General features: G+C 39.7%; 1 protein-coding gene across 1 annotated transcript in view; it reads left to right on the top strand.

Moving 5' to 3' along the window:
- Positions 1-25180, top strand: part of ALDH1L2 (aldehyde dehydrogenase 1 family member L2) — a 61903-nt gene extending 36723 nt beyond the window's left edge. The window contains exons 16-23 of the mRNA XM_017895340.1: positions 5185-5272; positions 6053-6146; positions 7655-7754; positions 10587-10685; positions 12681-12846; positions 14269-14374; positions 17931-18130; positions 20501-25180. Coding sequence (XP_017750829.1) covers positions 5185-5272; positions 6053-6146; positions 7655-7754; positions 10587-10685; positions 12681-12846; positions 14269-14374; positions 17931-18130; positions 20501-20556 — 909 coding nt within the window. The 3' untranslated portion in view covers positions 20557-25180. The remainder of the gene's footprint in view (positions 1-5184; positions 5273-6052; positions 6147-7654; positions 7755-10586; positions 10686-12680; positions 12847-14268; positions 14375-17930; positions 18131-20500) is intronic.
- Positions 25181-27488: the final 2308 nt, after the last annotated feature.

The raw sequence follows: 27488 nt of genomic DNA, 5'->3' as shown, positions 1-27488 counted from the left end.
AGGTTCACGCCATTCTCCTGCCTCAGCCTCCCGAGTAGCTGGGACTACAGGCGCCTGCCACCATGCCTGGCTAAGTTTTGTATTTTTAGTTGAGACAGGGTTTCACCGTGTTAGCCAGGATGGTCTCGATCTCCTGACCTCATGATCCGCCCACCTCAGCCTCCCAAAGTGCTGGGATTACAGGCTTGAGCCACTGTGCCCGGCAGTCCCAGCACTTTGGGAGGCCAAGGCAGGTGGATCACTTGAGGTCAGGAGTTCAAGACCAGCCTGGCCAACATGGTGAAACCCCCATCTCTACTAAAAATACAAAATATTAGCTGGGCATAGTGGTGGGCACCTGTGATCCCAGCTACTCCAGAGGCTGAGGCAGGAGAATCGCTTGAACCTGGGAGGCAGAGGTTGCGGTGAGCCGAGGTCGCACCATTGTACTCCAGCCTGGGCAACAAGAGTGAAACTCTGTCTCAAAAAACAAAGAAACAAACAAAAAAAAAACTTCAATTATGTAAGATGAATAAGTTCTAGAGGTCCTCTGTACAACATTGTACCTATAGTTAATACTACTGTATTTTACACTTCAAAATTTGTTGAGAGTAAAGCTCACATTAAATGTTCTTACCACAATAAAATAAAATTTTAAAACACACACAAAAGTAGCATTTTATATACTTACCAAAAAAAAAAATTCTTCCTTTTTTTTAGCAGTTTCCATCGTATAGATAAAACATTTTACTTAACCAATCCATAATTATGGATATTCAGATTTTCTCTCCTTTTGCTGTATAAACCATGCTACAGTTAATAACCTTATAAACCTTATAAGTATAATGCACATGTGCAAGTATATTTATAGGATATGTTTCTAATTGCAGAATCCCTCAGTTAAAAGATACATATATTTGTGTGATAGATATTGACAAAGCCATCCATGGGGGTCATATTAGCTCACCAGCATTATACAAGACTACTGTTTCCCACTCTTGTTTAATGGGTGCACAACACATTAAACAGCAAGAAGCTAGCTGAGTGAAGTGAGGAGACAGATAATCTAGCCCAGTAGAGCTCCACACTGGCTGTACATTAGAATCACCTAAAGTTCTCCTTTTAAAATGCTGATATGGGGCCCCACTGGCAGAGATGGGGCCCCATATTAGCATTTTAAAAGGAGAGATCTGATTTAATTGCTCTGAGTTGGAGACCACGCATTGGTATTACTTAAAAGCTTCACGTTTTTCCAAGACACAGCCAGGGTGGAGAACCACTGAATGGTATCCAATGAGAGTGCTAATTACTGAGGAATGGCAATGAGTATATATAATGTCCAAAAATTACAAACATTCTTTGAGTGCATACCAGTTGCCAGGCAGGTAGTAGTGATGAAGATACACAAAGTTTCTGTCCCCATGGCAATTACAGTCTGGCTCTATCTGCAGTTCAAAACTGGCAGTTTTATAGTTGAAGATAATTTAAATCCTGAGAATGAAAGACCCAAAGGTGCCATTGTTATGCTGGACTTTTTTATTTTATTGGATAATATTATGCAGTGATGCATTTATAATATTAGGGCTCTGTGTGAATGTCAAGAGGACTGAATTTAGATGACTCTTCTTAAACCGGTTGTCTGCTTTGTTATATGTGTGAATGATTCCCTCCTGGCTTCATACAAAAGCAAGCAGATTTTCATGGCCTAGAGTGGTTTGGTCCAGGTGTGACAAGTTCTGACTTTATTAACCTCATATTTAGCAATGACCTACACTTGCCCAGAACCATACTAGAGGCTTTCCCATATATTATGCAAACCTGTAATCCCGCAGGGACACTGGATAGCCAAATGGAAGAAAATCAATGGAAATGAAAAGAGCTGTGATAGAGATGAAACCATTTATTTTATTTATAAATGACATTTTAAAACCTTTATATTCTTACTTTAAAAGAATTATAATTAATTCAGGATAGTTTTTAAACATCTTTCTAATTATGATGGTTTCATACCAAGACATAATCAGATATACTTGGGCTAGGATCATCTTCAATTATACTAGATGTAAATCCACTATTTTAACAGTCTTGATAACTTCAAATATTTTGGGCCAACTTCTCATCGAGTTAAATCTACACTGACATTTTACAAACCTCACAATGTGACTGTCATGGACCTGTTACTAGAAGGAGGAAAAGTGGTAGCCCTGCCTCTTTCTTGTTTGCTTGTTAACATTATTATTTATTGTGCAGTTTCTATGCACATTTTTTGGCCACTTGTCCATTTTATGAAGACAAACTTAATTAAAATAACAACATAGTCTGTGAAACCATGTAATCCAGCCTGTAAACTTCATCAGAGGGCAATCTTCTGAAAGCAAATGAGCAAGGGAAGGAACCACTGCTACCCTCTTGGCCTGGTGAGCCTCTATTCTTTTCTAGGACACTGCCCATACCTTTGTGACCTATGACCATATGACCTTCATTCAGACTGTGTGAGAGCAGCATTATCCAGCCATACAATAAATGTTAGTTATGGTTCATTTATTTTATATCTTTGTCAGCTAAAATATATAAATAAAAGTTCCACTATTTTCTTTTCGGACCTCAATGGATCCTCTTGCACATCCCATTTTTAGAGTCCAAGCTAACCAAGTACTGACTTAAGACTGAATGGACGTTGGTTTTTAAGAGTGTGAAGGTATTGCTTTCATTTTGCTTTGGAGATTTGCATTGCTATAATAGATGTTTAAGGTGAGATCCATATTATGCCACTTTTTATGTGAGAAAGAAGGGAAAATAAGAAAATATGTATTTGCTGATTTGAATACAAGGAAACACAGGAAAGATAAACTAGAGACTAATGAAACTGATTATCTATAGAACATGGGATGAATGGGGTGGAAAGGAGGGTGAGAGAACAACACTCTCTGAATGGACGTTTGAATAGTCCTGACTTTTGGAAGCATATTCCCCATATTCAATGACAACAAAAAAAAGAAATATAATCAACAAAGATGGGGCCAAAACCCTAAAAGTAAATGTAAACAAAACAAATTAAGCCATATTTCAAATGAATAACATGACCCCATTGAAGAGAGTGAGGAAGCATGAACCCAACTCACTTTTGACTAACTTTGGACTATATGTCCTCAGGATAAAGGCAACGCAAAACAACAACAACAAAAAAAAACCCAAATGCATATTCAACTCTAATTAATAGGCTTCTTTTTCACAGGGACATGGCTTAACAATTCTCAAATTACTTTCTCTATGTTTTAGGATTAAGCAAATAATTAAATATATTGTGGATAATGGGAGCCATGTCTCTCTTTCTTGGAGAAGAGAATGACAAATGTAAAAAGGGCAGAAGGATAGAATCGACCCTGAGATATTGGATAAAGGTATCAGTGTAAACTCATGGGTTTTAATGTATTTAGATAGTTAAATAAAGAAATGGATATAGGCATATGTGGGATAGATACACACATATATTTAGGGGTGTGTGTGTGTTGTGTATACATACATCTCTTTCCCAGCTCTGTCTGCTAAAAGGGCCTAGAAGTCCGGGCGCGGTGGCTCAAGCCTGTAATCCCAGCACTTTGGGAGGCCGAGACGGGCGGATCACGAGGTCAGGAAATCGAGACCATCCTGGCTAACACGGTGAAACCCCGTCTCTACTAACAATACAAAAAACTAGCCGGGCGAGGTGGCGGGCGCCTGTAGTCCCAGCTACTCCGGAGGCTGAGGCAGGAGAATGGCGTAAACCCGGGAGGCGGAGCTTGCAGTGAGCTGAGATCCGGCCACTGCATTCCAGCCTGGGCCACAAAGCGAGACTCCGTCTCAAAAAAAAAAAAAGGGGGGGGCCTAGAAGCGATGACCCCTCAATAATGTCCAGATATCTTGGTTTCTAAAATACCATTCTTCTCTCAAAGAAACTTGGGCTCCTTGGAGAAGGAGCTGGAGTAGGGAAGAATCAAGATGAATCTGAAATATTTTGTGGGCCTGAAAGCAATGTAATGCTCGAAGAGTAATAGAGGCATAGCAGAATGATAAGGGGCCATACTAAAGGGACTGCCTCAGCCAAATCTAGAACGACTGAACATCAAAATCAATAACAATAGTAAAAGATGACAACCTGCTGATTACAGTAAGAATCTATGTGTTCACACTGATATTAATTAATTAAACAGAAAGGAAAACACGTAGAGAGCCAACAAGTACATGTAAAAGGAATGATGGAATTGGAAAATCACCATTTGACAACCATCATAATACTTTATGATTATTATCCAGAAATTATCCATGGATACTAAAACTAGTGGATAAAAATTTGAGGAGTACCTCCCCACAAAATATTTATTAACTACAATGTATAAAATAGTAACTTACAGCGATGAAAGTTGGCAGACCACATTTGCCAAATAGTCGAAATCAACTTTCCAGTATTGGAACTATTCTACAGCACGTGCCACCCAATGTGATGTCCTGAGAAAAGCCCAGCATCGCTCCAGTGGTATTGTTCCCAAAAGTGCATAACTTGAATCTAATCATGAGAAAACATCAGACAGATCCAAACAAAGAGACATTGTATGAAATAACTGGCACGTACTCTTCAAAAATGTCAGTGTAATGAAATAGAAAACTCAGAAATTCTCCTAGATTACTGGAGACTACAGATAGAACTAAATGTAATGCAGATGTTGGATTTTCTTTTGCTGTTAAGACATTATTGGGATAATTGGTGAAATCTGAATGTGGTCTGCAAATCATGTATTCTATCAGTTGTTAATCTCCTGATTTTGATAATTGTACTATGGTTATGTAAAAGAATTTCTGGTTTTATAGAAAATGCACACAGAAGTATTTAGAAGTATGGGATATGTCTTTACTGTATTCTTAAACAGTTCAGAAAAAGATACCCCTTAAATGTGTCTTTAAAAAATAGTTTAGAAAAATATATATAGAAAGATAAAGCAAATGCAGTAAAATGTTAACATTTGAGGAATCTGAATGGAAATGTATACAAGGAATACTTGTACTATTTTGCATCTTTTGTAAGTCTGAAATTATGGCAAAATAAAAAAATAAGACAATGTACAATAATAATAAAATAAGCTCTAGTGCAGCTATCAAGGGAAAGCTGGGTTCTGGGCTAAAGGTCAGATTAGAGCCTGAAGAAGGTAATTGCTGTCTGCTTCTCCTCAGGTCACGCCCTTGACTGCTTTGAAGTTTGCAGAACTGTCTGTGAAAGCAGGCTTTCCAAAGGGGGTCATCAACATCATTCCCGGCTCAGGCAAGCCACTAAATGACTCACTGTGCTACCACTAATGAATGGTACTGGGGGAGCTGAGTGACTGTTTTACCACTAGAGACTTGTCCTGAATTATAACTGTATTAAAACTAAATACAACTTACCAAACAGTTAAGGATGAATATACTTACCATGTGCTAAAATCTTAAAATGGAAATACAGTGGTGGGTGAGTGGCAGTGGGGAGGGGGGTTGTACAATCATGTAAAATTACCCTAAGATGTTCCATTTTGATTTTCAAGATAAAAATCAAGGCTTACCCATCATTATTTTGGGAGTCTGATAATTTCATAAAGGGTATTATTTTAGACTTTCATCAGTTTGCAATTAATACAGAAAATGTAAAGCTAAGGTGTCGATGACAGCTTAGACTATCTACTTTCATGAATTTAAAGCCATCTTCACTGTAAGAATTTGAGTATGTTTTGTTTTGTTTTGCTTTTTGAGAAGGAGTCTCACTCTGTTGCCCACGCTGGAGGGCAATGGCGCAATCTTGGCTCACTGCAACCTCCGCCTCCTGGGTTCAAGTGATTCTCCCTCAGCCTCCTGAGTAGCTGGGATTACAGGCACATGCCACTATGCCCGGCTAATTTTTGTATTTTTAGTAGTGACAGGGTTTCACCATGTTGGTCAGGCTGGTCTCAAACTCCTGACCTCATGATCCGCCTGCCTCAGCCTCCCAGAGTGCTGGGATTACAGGTGTGAGCCACCGCGCCGGGCCTTGAGTATGTTTTAATTCATGTTTTATTCCCTAATTCTACAGGTGGCATAGCAGGACAACGTCTGTCTGAACATCCTGACATCCGCAAACTTGGTTTCACTGGTTCCACTCCTATTGGCAAACAGATCATGAAGAGGTATTGGTTTTAATATGTTGATTCATTGCAGATCCTGTTAAACGAGGTTTCAATTTTTGTTTAAACAGGGTACTTTTTGAGTGAGGAAAACTACATCTACTTTGGAAGGGAAATCTACTTATCACTGCTGAGTACTGAAATATTTGAAAGTAATAAAATACTTTCCAAAGCATTAAAGCCCAGAGTTAATAAAACCAAAGCTATGTTGAAATTCTACACCCTACTGGTAGTTTTAATAATTCAGGACAAAAGGCTTTCTGTATTAAAGCTGTGGCCCAAATTGTTTTCAGAGTATGGGTAAAAAACCGAAAAGATACATACATGTGAAATTTATATATTTTATATGACAAACCTGGATTATTCATAAAATGGAGTCCCCCAAAGCAATATTTTTTTTTAAACTGTAAGCAATCTAAATGTCCAAAATAAACCAGTTGTTAAAATATGTCAATGTAATAGAACACTGTGCAGTCACGTTCACAGAGAATTTTAATAACATTGAAAACTGTTGTTAAAATAATAAATGGAAATAAAAATAAAGTATAACATTGTATATACTGGATGATCTCAACTATGTTAAACAAGGCAAAAGCTATGGTAGGACAGATCACAAATAGGTAGTATATCAAAATGGTAAAAACAATGGTCACTGAGGCATGGAACAGAATTTTGTGATTTTTTTCTTCTGTTTACATTTTGGGGGAGGTCTTTTCAAAGTGTTTTAAATAAAATACTTTTGTAAGAAAGGAAAATAAACAGCATACTTTTAAAAATTGGTATTTTTTCTCCCAATGCTTCAGTAGTCTGGTTAGAGGGTTAATTCCTTGCCAGCCTTTTATGTAACCAAAATTTCTAAAGAATTTGAATTAACTTATGAGAATCTCTAATCATTTGACCACAACATTATTGAAAATTTTTTATTATGGAAAAGTTCTAATATATAGAAAGCAGAAAAGCAAGATGAATTCTATGTACTCATCACTCAGCTTCAATGGTAATCACCATTCTACCTTCTATGTTTTATCTATGAATAAGTTTTCCCTTTTCCTTTCTTTCTTTCTTTTTTTTTTAAGAGACACGGTCTCACAGTGTCACCCAGGCTAGAGTGCAGTGGTGATCACAGCTCATTGCAGCCTCGAATTCCTGGGCTCAAGCAATCCTCCTGCCTCAGCCTCCCAAGCAGCTGACACTACAGGCGCACACCACCATGCCTGCCTAATCTTCTTGTTTTTTATAGAGATGAGGTCTTGCCATGTTACTCAGGCTGGTCTCACACTGCTGGCCTTAAAGGATCCCTTCTGCCTTGGTCTCCTGAAGTGCTGGGATTACAGTTGTGAGTCACTGTGCCTGGCCTTGAATAAGTTTCTTAATATTACTGAGGCTCAATATGTTTTCCATGCCAGGTGGTAACTTACAGCTTAAAAAGTGTGTCTGTGTGTGTGTGTGTGAGAGACAGAGAGAGAGAGAGATGTTAACTAAATGCTCATTTCTCATTTATATTCCTCTAGCTGTGCTGTGAGCAACTTGAAGAAAGTTTCCCTTGAGCTTGGTGGCAAGTCTCCACTTATAATATTTAATGACTGTGAACTTGACAAGGCTGTGCGAATGGTAAGAGAGGGTCAAATTCAAGTAAATAAGTGCCTAGGCCAGGTGTGGTGGATCACACCTATAATCCCAACACTTTGGAAGGCCGAGGCGGGTGGATCACTTCAGATCAGAAGTTCGAGATGAGCCTGACCAACATGGTGAAACCCTGTCTCTAATAAAAATGCAAAAACATTAGCCAGGCATGGTGGTGGGCACCTGTAGTCCCAGCTACCCGGCTGAGGCAGGAGAATCTCTTGAACCCAGGAGGCGGAGGTTGCAGTGAGCTGAGATCACACCACTGTACTCCAGCCTGGGCAACACAGTGAGACTCCATCTCAAAAAAAAAAAAAAAAAAAAAAAAAGGGTTTTCTTTTAAAAAAAAATTTACCCTTTTTTTTTTCAGAGGTCTTAAATGACATTTGGTTTTGTCTAGTCATAAATTAAAACCATCGTTTTATGCTTAGAATTGGGAATACTCAGAGCACTTAGTTTTAAAATATGTCTTTATAATTCCCCTACTAAGGTGTTTTTAAAACAGGATATAAGTCATAGCAGGCATCTAGAAAAGTTCAAAAGATATTCTATTAGGGCTTCTAGCTTCTCCCTCCTTTCCCTACAACATCTCACCCCATCAACCTGAACAGTCCTGCTTTTACCTGTTTTGCACATTGAGCTTCTGGTAAGCCTTTTAGACACAACAAAGGGTTTAATATTTAACAAGTAATTAGCAACATCAGTTTCCTGGTTTTAACAATGTACTATGGTTTTATAAGATGTTATCACGGGGGAAGCTAGGTAAAGGGCACAAAGGAACTCTCACACTATTTTTGCAACACCTTGTGAGTCTTAAACCATTTCAAAGGATAAAGGTTTATTTTAAATAAAATGTAAAGGTTAAAACAAACAAACATTGGCCTAGTTATCATTCTTCACCTCTGGGATACAGACATAAAATGAGTCAATGCTTGGCATGGGTTGTGCTAAGCTTTCTTGTAATTGTGGGGGAAACTTACGGTCTTCCCAGTTCTGTACAACTGTCCAGCCTGTGCACTAAGCAGACTCTGTTCACCACTGCCCCTAACTGTAATTTTAATGCACACTCACAGCCAAACTTCATCATGTAAGCATCCCAAAGAGAATGGAGTGGCCTGGGAGTGAAGAAGAACCAAGTACCCCTGTGGCCAGGGCCTTTGAATGGACCGTCTGGAGGTTTCAGTGACAGATAATGGCTGGGGGTACTCAAACTGACATCAAGGGTTGGAACGCCCCTGAATGTCTGGGTTAGGAATATATAACCATAAAGAGTCTGTTTTAACCATTTAAGAACCCCAAACCCAAGATGGTCAACATGTTTTTGTAATGTTTACAGATAAAATGTATGCACAGGAAAAGCATGTTATTTCAAAGCATTCATTATACTTTTTGTTTTTGAGATGGGATCTCACTATCTTGCCCAAGCGGGTCTTAAACTCCTGGGCTAAAGTGATCCTCCTGCCTTGGCCTCCCAAATGGGTGGAATTACAGGTGTGAATCATTGCACGCAGCCACATCCATTTTTTTTTTATTTTTAATATATACAGTCCAGGGAGGTTTCCTGCAGGTGAATTAGAAACTGGATTTCTAAAAGGGAAAATGCACAAAGTGCATCAGTCTTCCAAATCTGTCATTTTTTAGTGCCTTCATTTCAAAGATTTCTCAAACTTCTCCTTGAAAAGTAGGTATTTCTTTTCATGAGGGGGTTAGAGAGGCTTTCTAAATATTTATGATTTATGGCTGGGCATGGTGGCTTATGCCTATAATCTCAGTACTTTGGGAGGTCGAGGTAGAAGGATCACTTGAGTCTTGGGGTTCAGGACCAGCCTAGGCAACATGGCAAGACCCTGTCTCTACAAAAAAAATAAAATTAGCCCAGCGTAGTGTTCACCTGTGGTCCTAGCTACTAGGGAGACTGAGATGGGAGGATCACCTAAGCCCAGGAAGTTGAGGCTGCAGTGAGCCATGATCACGCCACTGCACTCCAGCCTGTGCAACAGAGAGAGACACTGTCTTAAATAAATAAATAAATACAAATAAAAAATTTTAAAAATTGTGATTATACATTCTAATGTAGAGATTTTTAAAAGGAAAACTTGGTATACAAGTTATTGCATTTAAATTTATAGAATAATTTAGATTTTTCTAGGCCAAGGCAGGAGGATTGCTTAAGCCCAGGTGTTGAGACCAGCCTCAGAAACACAGTGAATCTATGTTCTGTCATAGATGGAATGTCACATGGAATCTAGCTCTGTCACCCAGGTTGGAGTGCAGTGGTGTGATCTCAGCTCACTGCAACCTCTGCCTCCCGGGTTCAAGCGATTCTCCTGCCTCAGCCCCCTGAATAGCTGGGATTACAGGGACCTGCCACCACGCCCAGCTAATTTTTGTATTTTTAGTGAAGATGGGGTTTCACTGTGTTGGCCAGGTTGGTCTTGAACTCCTGACCTCGTAATCTGCCCACCTCAGCCTCTCAAAGTGCTGGGATTACAAGCGTGAGCCACCATGCCTGGCCTAGATTTTCTTTTAACACAAAATGTGTTTCTAATGATACATCTTTATTGTTACACATACATTTTTTTTAAAAAATGCTCATGGACCAAAAGGGGGAAAGGATAAGCAAAATCTCTCAAATCATGCTAAATCAAAACAGAGTATCTCCAAGAATCTCTCATCACTAACAAGGCCAAGAGGATTGTCTATGACTTATCTATGTTGTCTGCTGTCTTCCAAAAACAACTAATTCCCTCTGTGTACAACTTTATGGGAATCTTGACTTCTCAAATGATGTTAGCAGTATTTTCTCTTCTCCCACTGAAGGGCATGGGAGCAGTATTTTTCAACAAAGGAGAGAACTGTATTGCTGCTGGGCGGTTGTTTGTGGAAGAATCCATCCATGATGAATTTGTGACAAGAGTGGTGAGGCACCTTCACATTTACTCTGAGTCGTTTAGAGATTTTGCTTTTACTTGAAAAATCATACTTCTAGGATTGTTCATGAATTTTCAGGTGTGATAACAGTATTGTGGTTATGTTTTAAAAAAAAATCAGCCCCTAGTTTTTTTTATAGCTACATACTGGCATATTTACAGATTAAATTATATGACATCTGCAATTTGCTTCAAAATAACCCTGAAGGACAGGAAATGAGTGGGGGAATAAATTGGCCAGAAGTTGGTAGTTGTTGAAGCTGGGTGATGAGTACATGGGGTTTCACTGTATTATGTGTCTACTTTCACATGTGCTTATGACTTTTTTTATAGTAAAAAAGAGGTTTATATAAAAACCTGATAAAGTATATTGAAGAGCTATGATACCTTACTCTACATTTGTAATACATTAGATTCTTGACACGTGTGAGAGTTACACTCCTAGATTTTTATAAATCTCTAAATAAACTATGAGAGATATACCACGAATCCCCAATTGCAGTTGACATGATAGCATATAATTCCTTCCACTAAAATAACTAGCTAAATAAATAAACAGCCCCAGTACATTGATCATGACTCCATAAACATGGGACTAAAAGTCATCTTATAGGAGTGTTAAGATGAATTATGTGGCTAAAATAAACTCTAACTTATACTATGTTATTATGAAGGTAGTATTAATCATGAATTTGCTTACATTTGCAAAACCAGCACCCAGTGATTTTTTCCCCAGAGCCAATTCCCTACACCCCCACCCACCAAAAAAACGAAGATATTCTTTCTTCATGAGAATGAGTAACAAGTAAGTCATATAGACAGGCAGATGGAGGGCAGTCAGGTAGGCAGTGGCTGCCTCCTGAACATCACAGTGTAATTTAATTTTGTGTCTCACTAAAGTAAAGTCTGCAGTGCTACATGTCATGGGCTTTCACAATCAGCTACAACTTGTTGAAATTTCAAACACTGAGACCAGAAATATCAAGGATTTGCTGTATTAGTACATCAACAAGCATGTTTTACAAACAGGCTGTTCGTATTCATTCTTCAGCAGCATTTCTGAAGCACCTACTTGGTACCAAACACTGCATGCTGGGAATATAAAGGTGAACAAGGCAGACATGGTCCCTGGCCACTCAGAACTTCTCATCCAGTGCAGAACCCTGGGGAATGCACTAAGAGATTACGGCCAGGCCTAAATTCAAAGCCATGGACCTGCTGGGTCATAACTCCCATTCTTCTTACCAGAATTGGACTTAACATTAGAAGATGCAGAAGTAGGTTAAGATAACTGAGGAGTAGAAGAGGTAATTACAAAGACATGTCAGTGATGAACATTGTGCAGTAAAGATTGTTTTTCATCAGAGCATTCTAGTGATTCATCTGGCATGGCTGTACCATGAGAATTTTTCAAGGGCAGTCTACCACATTTGAGGAGGAAAAAAAAAAAGATAACAATGTGACCATTTTAGAAATTCTTTTGCCACGAAGAGTGTAAATATGTGATATTAATAAATATTTCAGAACATCAGTTTGCTATTCTTAATGGATTAACATTTAGGATAATTTTCATATAGTGTATGTAGCTTATATTGTGCTAGTAGGTAGTGGTTAAGGACTTCGGAGTTCAAGTGGAAAAAGTCTACGGTATTTAGTGGTTGTGGGCACTTATTTAGCCCCTCTAAGCCTCAGTTTCTTCTTCTGAGAGGCTGAGGTGGGAGGATCACTTGAGCTTAGAAGTTCAAGTTGCAGTGAGCCGTGCCATGCCACTGTGATCCAGTATGGATGACAGAGTGAGTAAGACCCTGTCTCCAAAAAGGAAAAAAAAAAAAAACCAAAACCACCTCTACCTCTAGTGCTATTGTAAAGACTAAATGACAAAACATCTATAAACACCTTAGTATAACACCTACCACATGGTAGAAACTCCATTATTATTGTTATTAACAATGAATTGTGTTTTTATGGACTGGGTAACATACAGGTAGAAGAAATTAAAAAGATGAAAATTGGTGATCCACTTGACAGATCCACTGATCATGGGCCCCAAAATCATAAGGCCCATCTGGAAAAGCTGCTGCAGTACTGTGAAACTGGAGTGAAAGAGGGGGCCACTTTGGTGTATGGAGGAAGACAAGTCCAAAGGCCAGGTAAGATCACCTCTGTGGGGGTTTACTTCTTCAGTTGGAATGGACAGCGACAGTTTAAGACCAGCCTGGCCAACGTGGTGAAACTCCATCTCTACCAAAAATTAGCCCAGTGTGGTGGCGTGCACCTGTAATCCCAGCTACTGGAGAGGCCGAGGCACAAGAATCACTTTAACCAAGGAAGCAGGTTAAAGTGAGCTGAGGAGGCTGCAGTGAGCTGAGATCAAGCCACTGCACTCCAACTTGGGCAATAGAGTGAGACTCTCTCAAACAAAACAAAACAAAACAAAATAAAACAAAACAAAAGGAGAGACAACTGGATAATACGCGTCTCCTGATGGAATGAAATGTGTAATACACAGTATCACCTATGAAGTGTTCCTGCCAAAAAAGCTTAAGCTGAATCTAATTATACATTTAGGCCAATCTTTCTATTCATAAGAACTGCAGTAGGGAGGGAGGAAGGAACAGGAAGTTATTTTTTAGTGGGTATAGAGTTTCAGTTTTATAAGCTGAAAATAGCTATGAAAATAGATGGTGGGGAAGGTTGCATATTATGAATTTCATAATACTGAGCCACACACTTAAAGATGGTTACAATGGTAAATTTTATGTTATGTGTATTTTATCACAATAAAAGTCATTGGGAAAAAAAAGCAATACAAGAGATAGAGAAACAAATATCACCCAAAGGAAGCAATGATAAATCCAGAAAGAAAGATAATGTATAGAACAACTGACCATCTCTTTAACATGACGATGGAATAAAAAATAAGGGCAGGACAAAATGGGGAAATGTTTTAGAGTAAAAGATCCTTAAGAAATTTAAACACCAAATACAATGTGTAGAAAAATTTGAATCCTAAATCAAACAAACCAACTGCAAAAAAGCTAATTTCTAGACATTAAGGAAATTAAAATATAAATTCTGAATAAAGAATACTTACTACTTTTGTTAAGCATGACACTGTATAGTGGTTATATAAGAAAATATCCTTATTTTTTACAGATTTGTACTGAAATACTCAGGTGTTAAAATTATGATATCTAGAATTTGCTTTAAAATATTTCAATAAGGAAAAGATAAATAGAGCAAAATATGGATACACCGCGCAAACCAGATCAAATACCCGCAGGCAAACCACATATCCCGACCTACCTTCACTTTTACATTCATCCCTCCGTTTCCCTCTACCTCCTTTTAGCATAGCGCTTCTGACATTTTCATAATAAGACTATTAAAAAAATCACCCCGAACCGTGGGCATCCGCCAACAGCCAAATAGAGACAATGCAACTCTTTCTTGTTTAGCTGAGGCAGAGGGAAAGAAAAATTATAATGTAACGATGTAAAGTGAGAGGACTATTAAATTGAAAAATGACTTAACCCTATAGTTGACATTTTTTTCTTTGTTTTTTCCAAAAGGCTTTTTCATGGAGCCGACCGTGTTCACAGATGTGGAAGACCACATGTACCTTGCCAAAGAGGAATCCTTTGGGCCTATTATGGTCATTTCTAAATTCCAAAATGGGTAGGTTCTTCAGACACAATTTAACTTAGGTTTTGACTAGATAAGTCATTTTTCCCCTTTGCCACTGTGCTATATACACAGCATGAAATTAATGAACATGTAATTTTCTACCATAAGAATAATTAACTTAAATAATTAGAAGTTACGCTTTTGCTAACATCATAGATCATAGCATATTTTTGCTTTCCAGCTTCAATTAATGGCCAACATAATGGGCTTTTAGCTGATTAAATTTTAGTTTTTCTGCACTCGACATTTGAGATGTCTGTGGAACAAAGTAAATAACTGAGAAATAACAAAACTGGTTTTCACATTTACATTCCTATGGTAGGTGGCATCTGTGAAATCTTATTTCCCCAGAGGAAGAGTGCTGTTATTATAGGGGATATTGCCCCCCAAAGCTTGATATTCAACTTTTCATGGAAATGTTCACAATCATCATATAATCAACAGTAAACGGCATGCTGGTTTGTGATACTACATGAAACTTTGCAAAAAGTTCAGCTTATCAAAGAGGACCAAGTGGTAACTGAGCTCATAAAACAATACTTAATAGAGTGGGGTCTCATGGTATACTGCACAAAATTCTTCAGAATGGCTTTAGATTTATTTCAGCCAATGAGAACTTGAAAAAAAATAAAGAATGGACTTTCTCGGTCTTCGATAGATACAGTATAAAAGACTTCAGGGGACTGTAAGGTGTAGTGAGTAACCTTGGATATATCCATCCAAGGATGCATACTATCCCATTTCTCATCATACATTCTCCCATGGTGTTGGTGTTAAACGTGCAGACAATAGAAGTCAGGTTTGAGGGAATCTCCTGTAACATGGTTAAGTCACAACCCCTGTCCTTAAGGAGTTTATTATCTAACAGGGGAGACAGACAGAGATGACAGTTAGTCCACAGAGGGTCAGAGGCAGGATGGTGCAGTGGGTCAGAGGACAACTCTGCCTCCTCTCCCCTCGCTACCTCTCTGAGCTTGGGTCAGTTACTTAACCACTCTGCACCTCACTCCTATAATCCCAACACTTTGCAAGGCCAAGGTCGGGGGATAGTTTGAGGCCAGGAGTTTATCAGCCTGGGCAACACAGGGAGACCCTGTCTCTACAAAATTAAAAAAAAAAAATCAGCTGGGCATGGTGGCATATTGCCTGAAGTCCCAGCTACTTGGGAGGCTGAGGTGGGAGGATCACTTGAGCCCAAGGAGATGGAGGCTGCAGTGAGCTACGATTGTGCCACTGCACTGCAGCCTAGGCAACAGAGCAATACCTGGTCTCTTAAAAAAAAAATTTAAGCAGATGGCAGTAATGTTTTCCTGTTTCTAGCATAGATGGGAACATTTTCAGAACATAAAATGAATCTTTTGCTTTACATTTAATGAAGTTTTATGTCTTCCTAAAAACATAGGTACATTGATGGAGTGTGGCAGCAAGCAAATAATACAGAGTATGGTTTGGTAACAATGTCTACCTCCTTAGGTCATTCTGAGTATTACTAAGTCAAGTATTTGCTGTTGCTACTGCCATCAATATATGCTTGTCATTGCTGTAGACGTAAACAATGTGGTATGGAGCTATGGTGATATCCTGATAGTCCTCAACGAGAAATGGCATAAAACCATCTTTCTCTCTCTAGTCCATTCTATAAATATTTGGGTCCCTATGCATCAGGAAGTGTGAGAGTTTTAGCAGAGTCCAAGTTCACTCCAGGTTAGGTTCCAGATTTCTTGTGCAAGTTTAAAATTTTGAATAGTCAAGATGCCTTTGAAAATCCCTTCATAAGGCACTACACTGAAACCTGTGCTGTCTCAATAAATTCAGCACGATTTTTTCCTCCAGTTTTGGAACAGATCCTGTGTCTTTGCTGGAGCACCAGATGAAATACCTGGCTTGGCCAGGCGCAATGGCTCATGCCTGTAATCCCAGCACTTTGGAAGGCCAAGGCAGGTAGATCACTTGAAGTCAGGAGTTCGAGACCAGCCTGGCCAACATGGTGGAACGCCATCTCTACTAAAAATACAAAAATTAGCTGGGTGTGGTGGCGGGCACCTGTAATCTCAGCTACTTGGGAGGCTGAGGTAGGAGAATTGCTTGAACCTGCGAGGCAAAGGTTGCAGTGAGCTGAGATCACACCACTACCCTCCAGCCTGGGCGACAGAGTGAGACTCCATCTCAAAAAGAAAAACAACAACAACCACCTGGCTTGTATTTGCTGGCCAGGTGGTAGAAAATGTGTGTGTTTTTAAGCATTCGGATCATGCTAGAAGAAGGGGACATACGCTATGATGGCACATTAGAACTCGACTCAACTGAGAAAAGAGTAGGTTCATGTCTTCACCTACTTGGATGTGTATACAAACTAAGTCAAAAGGCAGGGAAATCACGGGACCCATTTTGTTGAATAAGCACATGTAATCCCATTCACTCTCATTTGACGATGCAACACCATAGCATAAAGAGGTATATGAGACATGAAATTATCCCTGCCCTCGGGGAGCTTTTATCTTCCAATTTATGGATGGCGAACCATTACCTATAGGAAGAGTTAAGTCAGCACTATATAGTTGGTTCTACCAAAATATTAAGTTTGGAAAAGTATGTGCTACCTGATGATGGCTGGCTTTTATTGAACATTTATTGTGTTCCAGGCATGATTTGTTCATTTCATCCTCATGACTAGACAGGTCTTTTTATTATTATTTCCATTTTTCACAATAAGAAATGAAGGTGTGGGGAGATGAAGTCATTTACCCAGAGCCCTCTCACAGAACCACCCTACTCTCCCACCTCGACAGTGGCATTGGTGGGATCTGAAATGGCTTCAGGCACTGAAGGAGGCTTGAACCTTGTGTGCAAAATCAGAAGAGATGGAAGGAAATAGGGAGGACACTCTGAAAATCCATCTAGAAGTGGGAGTCATGGGAGAGGGGAGGGAGTGGGAGATCATGAATGAGAACCATTGAAGAAGATTGAATATATGACTTTGGGTCAGATTTTAAAAGGTGTTACATGATATATATGAAAAATGTAATACTAGACTTGTAATATTTTGGGGGACTTTCTTTTGGTGTGAGCCTAATATTTTCATTTATAAAATTTAATCAGGCTGGGCACAGTGGCTTATGCCTGTAATCCCAACACTTTGCAAGGGCAAGGTTGGGAGACAGTTTGAGGCCAGGAGTTTGAGATCAGCCTGGGCAACACAGGGAGATGCTGTCTCTAAAAAAAAAAAAAGAATTTTTTTTTTTAATTAGCTGGGCATGGTGGCACATGCCTGTAGTCCCTGCTACTTGGGAGGCTGAGGTGGGAGGATCATTTGAGCCCAAGGAGATGGAGGCTGCAGTGAGCTATGATTGTGCCACTGCACTGCAGCCTAGGTGACAGAGCAATACCTGGTCTCTAAAAAACAACAACAATGACAACAACAACAAAAAATTTAAGCAGATGGCAGTAATGTTTTCCTGTTTCTAGCATAGATGGAAAAATTTTCAGAATGTAAAATGAATCTTCTGCTTTATATTTAATGAAGTTTTATGTCTTCCTAAAAACACAGGGACATCGATGGAGTGTTGCAGCGAGCAAATAATACAGAGTATGGTTTGGCCTCAGGGGTTTTTACAAGAGACATAAACAAAGCTATGTATGTGAGTGAAAAACTAGAAGCAGGAACTGTTTTTATTAACACGTATAACAAGACAGATGTGGCGGCCCCATTTGGCGGAGTTAAACAATCTGGCTTTGGAAAAGACTTAGGTATGGCTTTACATTTCTGCTTCACATTCCCTTTGTTGTCACATCACAGAAAAATCTGCTCTATGTTTCATGACTTGTGTATGATTTTGAGGGGCATTTCCTACATGGCAGTTAGATCTGGGTTTAGAAGGGCACTCTTTTTTAAAATATTAAACATTTCTATTGAATATACCATACACACAGAAAAGCATACGCATAGTGTGGAAAGATACTCTTTTTCAAAAGATTAATGTTTGAAAGGAAAAAGAAATTGCAACAATATACTTTAGCTGAAATATATTTGGTGTTTAATCTGACATTTGGCATGAACTTGGGTTAGCTGTCACGAGATTAAATGGAACCAAGAGAGGCAAATGGGTGGGGAGCAATAACCAGCGAGCTCCAAGAATAAATCCTGTCTTGGAACTGCTTGGCAGGCTTTCAGAGTCAACACTGAAAAAACCCTGCAATTGGCAAGGTTCGGGGGAGCCTGAGCAATAAGACTTAAGAGTTTGTAAAAAGCCCAAAATGCAATTCACTGTGAGCAGTGACACTCACACCTTTCAAGCAATAGCTTACTCTCAGTGCCAAACCCATGCCAGGCCCCATTCCACTTAGCCTGTATAAGCAAAAGCAATTCTCACACGAGCTCAGAGGAATAGGTACTACTGTTTTCCTATTGTACAGAACAGGAAAATGGGGCTCAGAGAGGCTGGGTGAGTTGCCTCAAGTCACAGAGCCAGGCACTGGCAAGAGAGAATTCAAAGCCAGGCAGTCTGGCTGTAGAGCGCATCTCTTATTCCCCTCAGTCTGCTGTGTTGTTTCAAAAACTGAAATGTTTGTGATTTACTGAAATTACAGTCTGGTAAGTCTAGTTCATTTGGAGTTTTTTTGTTTTGTTTTGTTACATTTTCTCTTTACTAATTATTTTGGCAATGTATTTGCAACAGTAAAAGTAGTTCTCATTTTAAATTCCACTGGGTGAAGGTAAGGGCTTGTTTCCCCCTTTTGCATGTCTTTAATCTGGTTTTCATGCCTGAATCCAAATCACGGTGGGAGACTTTCTTAGGAAACTTATCATTAGAAAGTGAGGCATCCCCGTTTCACCCGTCTTTTGAGAGAGTGTATTCGACCAGCTTCAGCTCTGTTTTACTATAAAATACTACAGTTTTTCTAATAGTTTCTTCCTCCCCAATTTTAAAACCCCTTAGCCCAGTGGTCGTCAACCTTAGTTGCACAGTGGATTCAAATCACCTGGGAGCTTCAAAAAATACAGAGATACTGATCTAATTGGTCTAGGGTGTGACCTGGGGTCAGGAGTCTTAAAAGCTCCCTGAGTGGGGCCGGGCGCGGTGGCTCAAGCCTGTAATCCCAGCACTTTGGGAGGCTGAGACGGGCGGATCACAAGGTCAGGAGATCGAGACCATCCTGGCTAACCCGTGAAACCCCGTCTCTACTAAAAGATACAAAAAACTAGCCGGGTGAGGTGGCGGGCGCCTGTAGTCCCAGCTACTCGGGAGGCTGAGGCAGGAGAATGGCGTAAACCCGGGAGGCGGAGCTTGCAGTGAGCTGAGATCTGGCCACTGCACCCCAGCCTGGGCGACAGAGCGAGACTCCTTCTCAAAAAAAAAAAAAAAAAAAAAAAGCTCCCTGAGTGATTCTAATGTGGGGACAAAGTTGACGGTCCTTATTTTAGCTCAACTTCCAGAATCATGCACTCATTAGTTTCCCCATGGTATTCACTGCCCTTTAACCATTGTAGAGATTGATGACGGTACTGGCTCAAAATAGAAAGGTCAAAGAAAGGCAGATCTATTTATTTTTTGCCTAGACAGGTTCCCCTGTGTTTCTAACAAACAATATAAACTGAATTTTCCTTATCTTTAAAATAAGATTAAACCAAACGATCTCAAACTTTCCTGTGCTCAGTTCTGCTTTAATTAATATAATCTAGAAGACAGTATCCTGGTTACTTCTGTTTAGCTGAAATGGACAAAAAGGCAGAGTCTGTCATCAAGTAGGGAAATAAAAGAGAAGGGTTTTGGTTTGAAGCTGACAGACAACACTCTCCGCTCCTAAGAAAGCCTGCTAGCTGGTCTGGGCTGTTACTATTCAAAGTGTGGTCCATGGACCACTAGCGTCAGCATCATCAGGGAATGGTTAGAAACACATAACCTCTGGGCCCACACCAGATTTAATCAGATCAGGATCTGCAACTTAACAAAGTGTTCAGATGGTTAGTATGAACTTCAAAGTGTGAGAAGCACTGGCTTAGGCTACATTCCATTTACTTAGTGACCTGTACACCTGCGTACACCTATGTCTGAAGGTCTGAAGACATCACATGTCTGCCTTTGAGTGTGGTTTGTCAATTGCTTTTCTCTGCCCTAGGTGAGGAAGCTCTAAATGAGTATCTCAAAACCAAGACGGTGACGCTGGAATATTAGAGCAACACTATCATCAGGAAAGCCTTGACAGATAGCCCTTTTCAACTCGGGACACACTGAAGAAGATTGGGTGTGCTGAGGCAGGAGGTGTCAGCCACAAACCAAAAAATACACAGATGAACCATGAAGAGGGTCAGGCCATGCTAAAGCATTTACACACGTGCCTATTTCTAATACACCTTCCAGTGATTTGCAGTTGTTGGGTTTTCACTGTTGTGTATCATATGCATTTCTAAAATACCAAGCTGCTTTTCCCCTACCTAGACGAATCTATTCATAGTTTCCATCTTGAAGATGTCAGTACCATGCAGTATAATACACAAAGTGCATTTATTGGAAATTTTGTATAATATGTACAGGTTTTTAACCTCTGAACTATACATAGGGGGTTATTAAAAAGATTTTCTATAAATTTGCTTCTAAGGAACAGTATAACTTGTAAGGAATGTGAAGGTAGTTCTTTTTTAGTATTTGGAAATAAGATACATCTTTGTGCCTTCGATGTTCCATTTTTTTTAACCCACTATGATGGGTGATTAACCTAGAAACATTATCTTGAGTGCCTACTAGGTACAAGGTACTATATTATGTTCTGAGGAGTATACAGAATTTAATGACATGATGGCTGGCCCCCACATAAATTTTAGTAAATAGCTTTTGAAGTGAATTTTACGTATGGTATAGTAGGAAGTAAATAGCCTTTGAAGGCTGATCCTGGTTGGTATCATACCATCTTACTACCGGTGTGACTTTGGGAAACTGCTGCAACTCCTCTGAGCCTCCACTTCCCTATGTGTAAAACAGATAGTAAATGCCTTCCTCAGGACCCTTAATAGGAGAATTCCTTGCAGTAATGTAAGTAAAGCACCTCACATTAATGCTTTGCTCATGGTAAGCACTCAAATTTAACTCTGATTTCCTCCGTCATTATTCTTAAAAGATATTGAGATAGTTTAACTAGATGAATTCATTTCCCACAACTCTTTTCAATCATCAATGCCTAGACTATTTTTCTCATCCATTGTTCTGACACAATGCCTGATACAGCAGCACTGAAAATGCCACATAATGAAAATGGCAATAGTACAAGGAAAAGGGGTGCTTTTCTTTGGGCAGCTCGCTTGTCCTTCATGGGACATCTTACTTTCCATTATTCCACCTATTGGTTCTGCTGCTCACTGGCTGTGTGATCTTGGGCAAGACTGTAATCTAGTATCTCAGAGCCTAGATTGAGTATCTATACAATGAGAATCAAATCTCTATCTCAGTAGGCATTGCAAGGAATCAGTGACATAATATACATAATGCACTTAACAATGCGTTTGGATCATAGCGTTGAAGAAATGGAAACTATTAACAGCCCATTTCCCGTTGGCAGACAGAAGTAGTCAGGTAAGTTTTCACCATCTATGTGTGACTAGAAGGTGGCAAATTTCTGAATCACAGGAATCTCCAGAAGATAGCCAGAAAGTTAAATTCTATCAGTCCTCCTTTAAAAATAAAATTTCAGTCAACATTCCTTTTTCTTTGGCTTTGAAGAAGCCCTTAGGGAATATTTGTCATTTTGGAGACTTGGCAGAATAACATGAGGAGATTAGAGAATCAATAAAAACTAAACAACAAAATCAGAGGCAGAGAACATTTTCAAAAGGAAGAATAGCAGGTTTGATTCCAGCATGATAAATAGAGCGAATTTGGCCTGGAAGCACTTTTGATTATTCTACAGCTCATTTACCATCCCAGAGTTTGGCACAGCTGCAATTTTAAGTTGGAATGAATATTCACTGGGGCCAAAATGACAGTTCATATTTGAATAAAAGTGACAAAAGCCTTTTTATAAGTAATCACTTTTAAGTGAAATGTTTTAACTGATTTCATATGATTTAGAATATGATTTAATCAAATTATTTTAATGATGGATGGAATGGCAAACAAAAACATGCCTGTTCTTCTAGACTGATTTTACTTTACCCTCTAATGTTCATCTCAGTAGCGGTGTTTTACATCTTCTCTGGGCTGCAAAACTCTTTTGGGAATCTGATAAAAGCTATGACACACACTCCCTGTGTCCCGCTTCTACCCTCAAATTCATGTGCACACACAGAATTCTGCAAATATCTTCAAGGGGTTCACAGACCTCCCAAAGGCCATGCTTGGGCCCCAGATTAAGAATCCCTTTCTCTATAGCAAGTTTTAAACATTTCTTACCAGCTTACATTTTTCGATCTGGCTGATCAGAATCAAAGGCTCTGTGTAATACATAAAGTTACCAAGTCAGCTGGAATTGGAACATCACGATCCCCAGCCTACTGGGTGATTTACTTAATACACAGAGTAATAAAATCATCACTGTTGCTTCAGATCACAGGTTATTTTGCTAATAATGCTAAAGATGAAGCTGTGATCTTATTATCGCCTGAATCGGGAGGTGTCGATGCTTTAAGCAGTTCCATTTTCCTTCTAATTCCCCATCCCCATGCCTTTGCTAAAGCTGTCCCCTTTTGCTCTAACACCCTTCCTGGATCTTCCTACCCCTACCTGGGCTAATTGTCTCTCCTCAATGCTCCCACTTTTCTCAAACATAGCATTTATCACTTGTACTAAAATTACTTGCCTTCCTAATTAGATATGAGCAACCCTCCCCCACTCCAGGATGGGCCTTCTGTCAATAATAATACAACAGCTACCATTTATTGAGGGCCTCCTGTGTGCAAGACCTTAGGCTAAGCATGTTTTAAAGCTCACAATGTCTGAAAAAAATGAAGAAATCGAGGTGCTTTTCTTACTACCTCTACCCCAAAGCCATCATTACCTCTTTTTTTTTTTTTTTTTTTTTTTTTTTGAGACGGAGTTTTGCTCTTGTTGCCCAGGCTGCAGTGCAGTGGTGCAATCTTGGCTCACTGCAACCTCTGCCTCTTGGGTTCAAGCGATTCTCATGCCTTAGCCTTCCAAGTAGATGGGATTACAGGCATGTGCCACTACACCTGGCTAAGTAGAGATGGAGTTTCACCATGTTGGCTAGGCTGGTCTCAAACTCCTGACCTCAAGTGATCTATCTGCCTTAGCCTCTCAAAGTGCTGAGATTACAGGTATGAACCACTGTGCCCAGCCCATTACCTCTTTCCTACAATTTTGCTCAAGTCTCCCAACTGGTCTTCTGGATTGCTCTCTTGTGTGGTCCTGTTCAAAGCTTAAGTCAGACAGTGTCACTCCTCTGTTTAAAACCTTTCAATGGCCCCCATTTCACGTAGACCAAGTCCAGCGTATTTACCTGACCTACTGATCTTGCTCCTGGCTACCTCTGACCTCATTTCCTGTCAATTTTCCTCTCATTCTGTTCCACCATCCTGACTGCCTTGACTTCCTCAACAGAACAAGCCTGCTACTGCCTCGGGGCCTCTGTCCTTACTGTTCTTCCCAGGGGTGTCCTGGTAAAATATTTAACAAGTAGTTCTCAGGGGCGGGGGAGACAACCCTAATTTGTAGCATTTGCAGGTATCTGTGTGTAAATACTTTCATCAAGGCTACTTTTGAGCTACTAATTTGCCTTCACTGAACACAGAGTTTGGGAAGAGATGCATGCCATCAGAACAAATGCAAGCCAGCACCAGCACACCACTGCCTCATCCTGCAACTCTTGCCCATACACAACCTCATGGCTGGCTGGCTCACTTCCTGCAGGTCTCTCCTCAAATATCATCTGATTAGAGACACATTCCCTGATTATGCTGTCTAAAATAGGCCATATACTCCCACATTCATACCCCATCGGCTGTCATTCTTTATTCTAAGTGCATTATTTTCATAGCACTTATCACTACCTGTTGTATATTAATCAATGATCTTTTCCCATTAGAATGTGAGTTTCATGAACAGGTACTTGTTTTGTTTAATACTGTATCTCCAGTCCTAATATGTAACAGGCGCTCAATAAATGTTTGCTTTCAAATGGAAAGGTTAAGTAACCTGCTGAAATCACACAGCTATTAAGTGGCAGAACAGGTTTTCAAGCAATGAATCTGGTGGTTTTAACTAAGTTGAGATAGTTTTTATTCCTAATGCCTAAATCAGGGCCTGGGTAGTGAGCTGTGGGCACATATTAAGAATTAAACTTAAAAAATAATAATAAGCAAAATGGACATTATCTGTAAAATCTTTTGTGGAAGTGGCTAGAGCTAGGGTAAGGAATCAAATTTGGTTCCCCATACCTGCCCTCCAAGAAAATAAAGCTGTCAAGGAAAATCTGCGCTAAGAGTAGGATATGAGGGATGATGGATAAGGCATGAGACATGAGAGATAAGGGGGATTAAATTACTATTACTATTATACAAATGATGCCTGATTTTTAAAATGATTAAATACCCAATTATGTAAAACAAATTTTATAAAATAGGAAAGTAAGACTTACTCAACTATAATTTGTTGAGTCAACGCAAAAATCTATTTGGTTATTTCCAAACAGAAATAGCCTACAGATGATATCCGAGATTGTTTCAAACTTTTTCTGTGAATATGTGTACTTTTTTTTTTACAGAATTAATATAATACTGTTACCTGCTTTTTCAATTAACAATGTATCATAAGCATCTTTCTATGTCAATAAACACAGTTCTGCATATTTCAATGGCTTTAATTTAACATGTTCTCTATTGTCGGACATTTAGATTTGCTTTTTGCTATTTTAAATGTCACAAAAAATCTTATATAAAATTTATGACCAAAGTCATACTTATGTAATTAGAACAAATACCTGGAAGTGGAATTCCTGAATCAATAATCCCACTGACAATTTTCCCAAATCTTTGCCAACATTGTGTATTACAAGTTATGCACTTGGTATCTCTATGCCAATTTTCTCAGCTGTGAAGTGAATATAAGTATATCTCATAAGGTGATAGCCTTTTTTTAAAAAATAAGGAAATTTATTCTACCACCTAAAACAGCCCAGCAATAGTGCAGTATACAGGTTATTTGATGCAGTGACTCTATTATGTTCTTTGCTCTTGTCTGCTATCTGTGGCGTGCTCACTTTACCCTCAAGAGCTGGCTCCATTCATGGCCACGAGAAAGGAGTTCCAGGAATCATATCCCATCATAATGATAGGGACAGGAGACAGGAAAATTCTGGACAGAAGAGGATGGGTCCCCAGTGAGGGCCCCACCCTTAAGCCTGGAACAACAGCCCAAAATGAGAACGTGCATTCCCGTTTTCCTGCTCGAATGTTGCCTTTTCCAAAACCACCCATGGCCTGCCCTACCCCAATCCTGTGCCCACAAAAACCTCTGCAAGCAGAGAGAACAGGAGCAGTAGCTGGCCGTCAAAGACTACGGTTGGATGTTGGAGAGAAGCAGCTTGACTTCAAAAGGACAGCTTGACAGTGTTGCTTCAAAAAGTTGCTCAGCCAGGCCAGGGACAGCTGGACTCCAGGGGAAGATTATCTTCCCGTTCTGTCCCTTTTTCAGCTCCCCTTCCCGCCGAAAGACGCTTTCATCGGCAATAAAATCCCCTGCATTTACCCTTTCCAACTTTCATGCACCCTCATTCCTCCTGGACACTGGACAAGAATTTGGGTGCAGGTGCAAAAGGCTGTCACACTGACCCTCCACTGAGCTGTTAATACTTAAGCCATCTACAGACAGTAAAGCTAAAAGAGAGTAGACTGTAACCCTCTTTCCGGGGCTTCAGGGGTCACAGGCAGCCCTCTAGATGATGCTGTGAGGCCACATGGAGTTTTGCTCCTGCCACTGCCCAAAAGCACTCACCCAGCTCCTGCACCTGCTCACCTGTACTCCCCTTCCTGCAAGGGGTGGAACACAGTGGGACAGAGTGCGTGGAGTCTGCCGCTTCTGGCACTGAAGCAGCTGGCTAGTTCTAGTGCCTGTGCACTCCCATGAAGGGGTCAGGGAAAATTTCCTGCCTTGCTATCTTGTCCTTTCTTCCAAAAGAAAGGAATCATTTTGTCATGTGCCTCCTTTCTAGGAATGAGAAATACATTCATGTGTCATGATTCCTTCTGAACAAGGCAACATTAGGGAATTTTGTTGTGTGAACACCACAATGTGTCGCACGATTTCTTCTGAGCAATGCATCATGAGGCGATTGTGTCATGCGAATAGGCTGTATGATACAGCCTATTGCTCCCAGGTTACAAATGTGTACAGCATGTTACTCTACTGAATACTGTAGGCAACTGTAACACAACAGTAAATATTTGTGTATCTAAAAATACCTAAATATAGAAAAGGTACAGTAAAAATATAGTATTATAATCTTACGGGACCACTGTTGTATATGTGGTCCATCGTTGACCAAAATATCATGATGCAGCACATGACTGCACTTTCTTTCCCAAAAGTCTACAGACTTTCCAGAAGACTTGCTGGTTAGGCTCACATCACGTGCCCATTCCTAAACCAGTAACTGGCAAGAGTTTTCCATGAACAGATGGTGAGGAGTCAAACACAAAGATTCCAACATTAAAACTTTTGGGAAAAGTCTATAAATCATATATATCCTGTATTTTTGCTTCAGGATTTTGACCCAGGATTGTGAGCTGATGTTTAAGCTGAATTATTTTGTTGACATAAAGAAAAGGAAACAAGTCAGTTTAATGAACATTTATTGTATATTCCAACTGAGTGAAAGGCACTATGCTAGGCAGTGAGAGAAATACAAATGAAAGTAAGACTCAACCTCTTTTCTTACATTTCTTTTTCTTTTCTTTGAGAATGTCTCTGTCACCCAGGCTGGAGTGCAGTGGCATGATCTTGGCTCACTCCAACCTCCACCTCCTAGGTTCAAGCGATTCTCCTGCCTCAGCCTCCCAAGTAGCTGGGATTACAGATATATGCCACCATACCTGGCTCATTTTCATATTTTTAGTAGAGACAGGGTTTCTCCATGCTGGCCAGGCTTGTCTGGAACTCCTGAC

This window comes from Rhinopithecus bieti, unplaced genomic scaffold, assembly GCF_001698545.2.
Source record: "Rhinopithecus bieti isolate Rb0 unplaced genomic scaffold, ASM169854v2 scaffold_24306, whole genome shotgun sequence".
In the NCBI taxonomy this organism is placed as follows: Eukaryota; Metazoa; Chordata; class Mammalia; order Primates; family Cercopithecidae; genus Rhinopithecus; species Rhinopithecus bieti.
The sequence above is the reverse complement of the archived record's forward strand: the minus strand, read 5'-3'. Positions and strand labels throughout refer to the sequence as shown.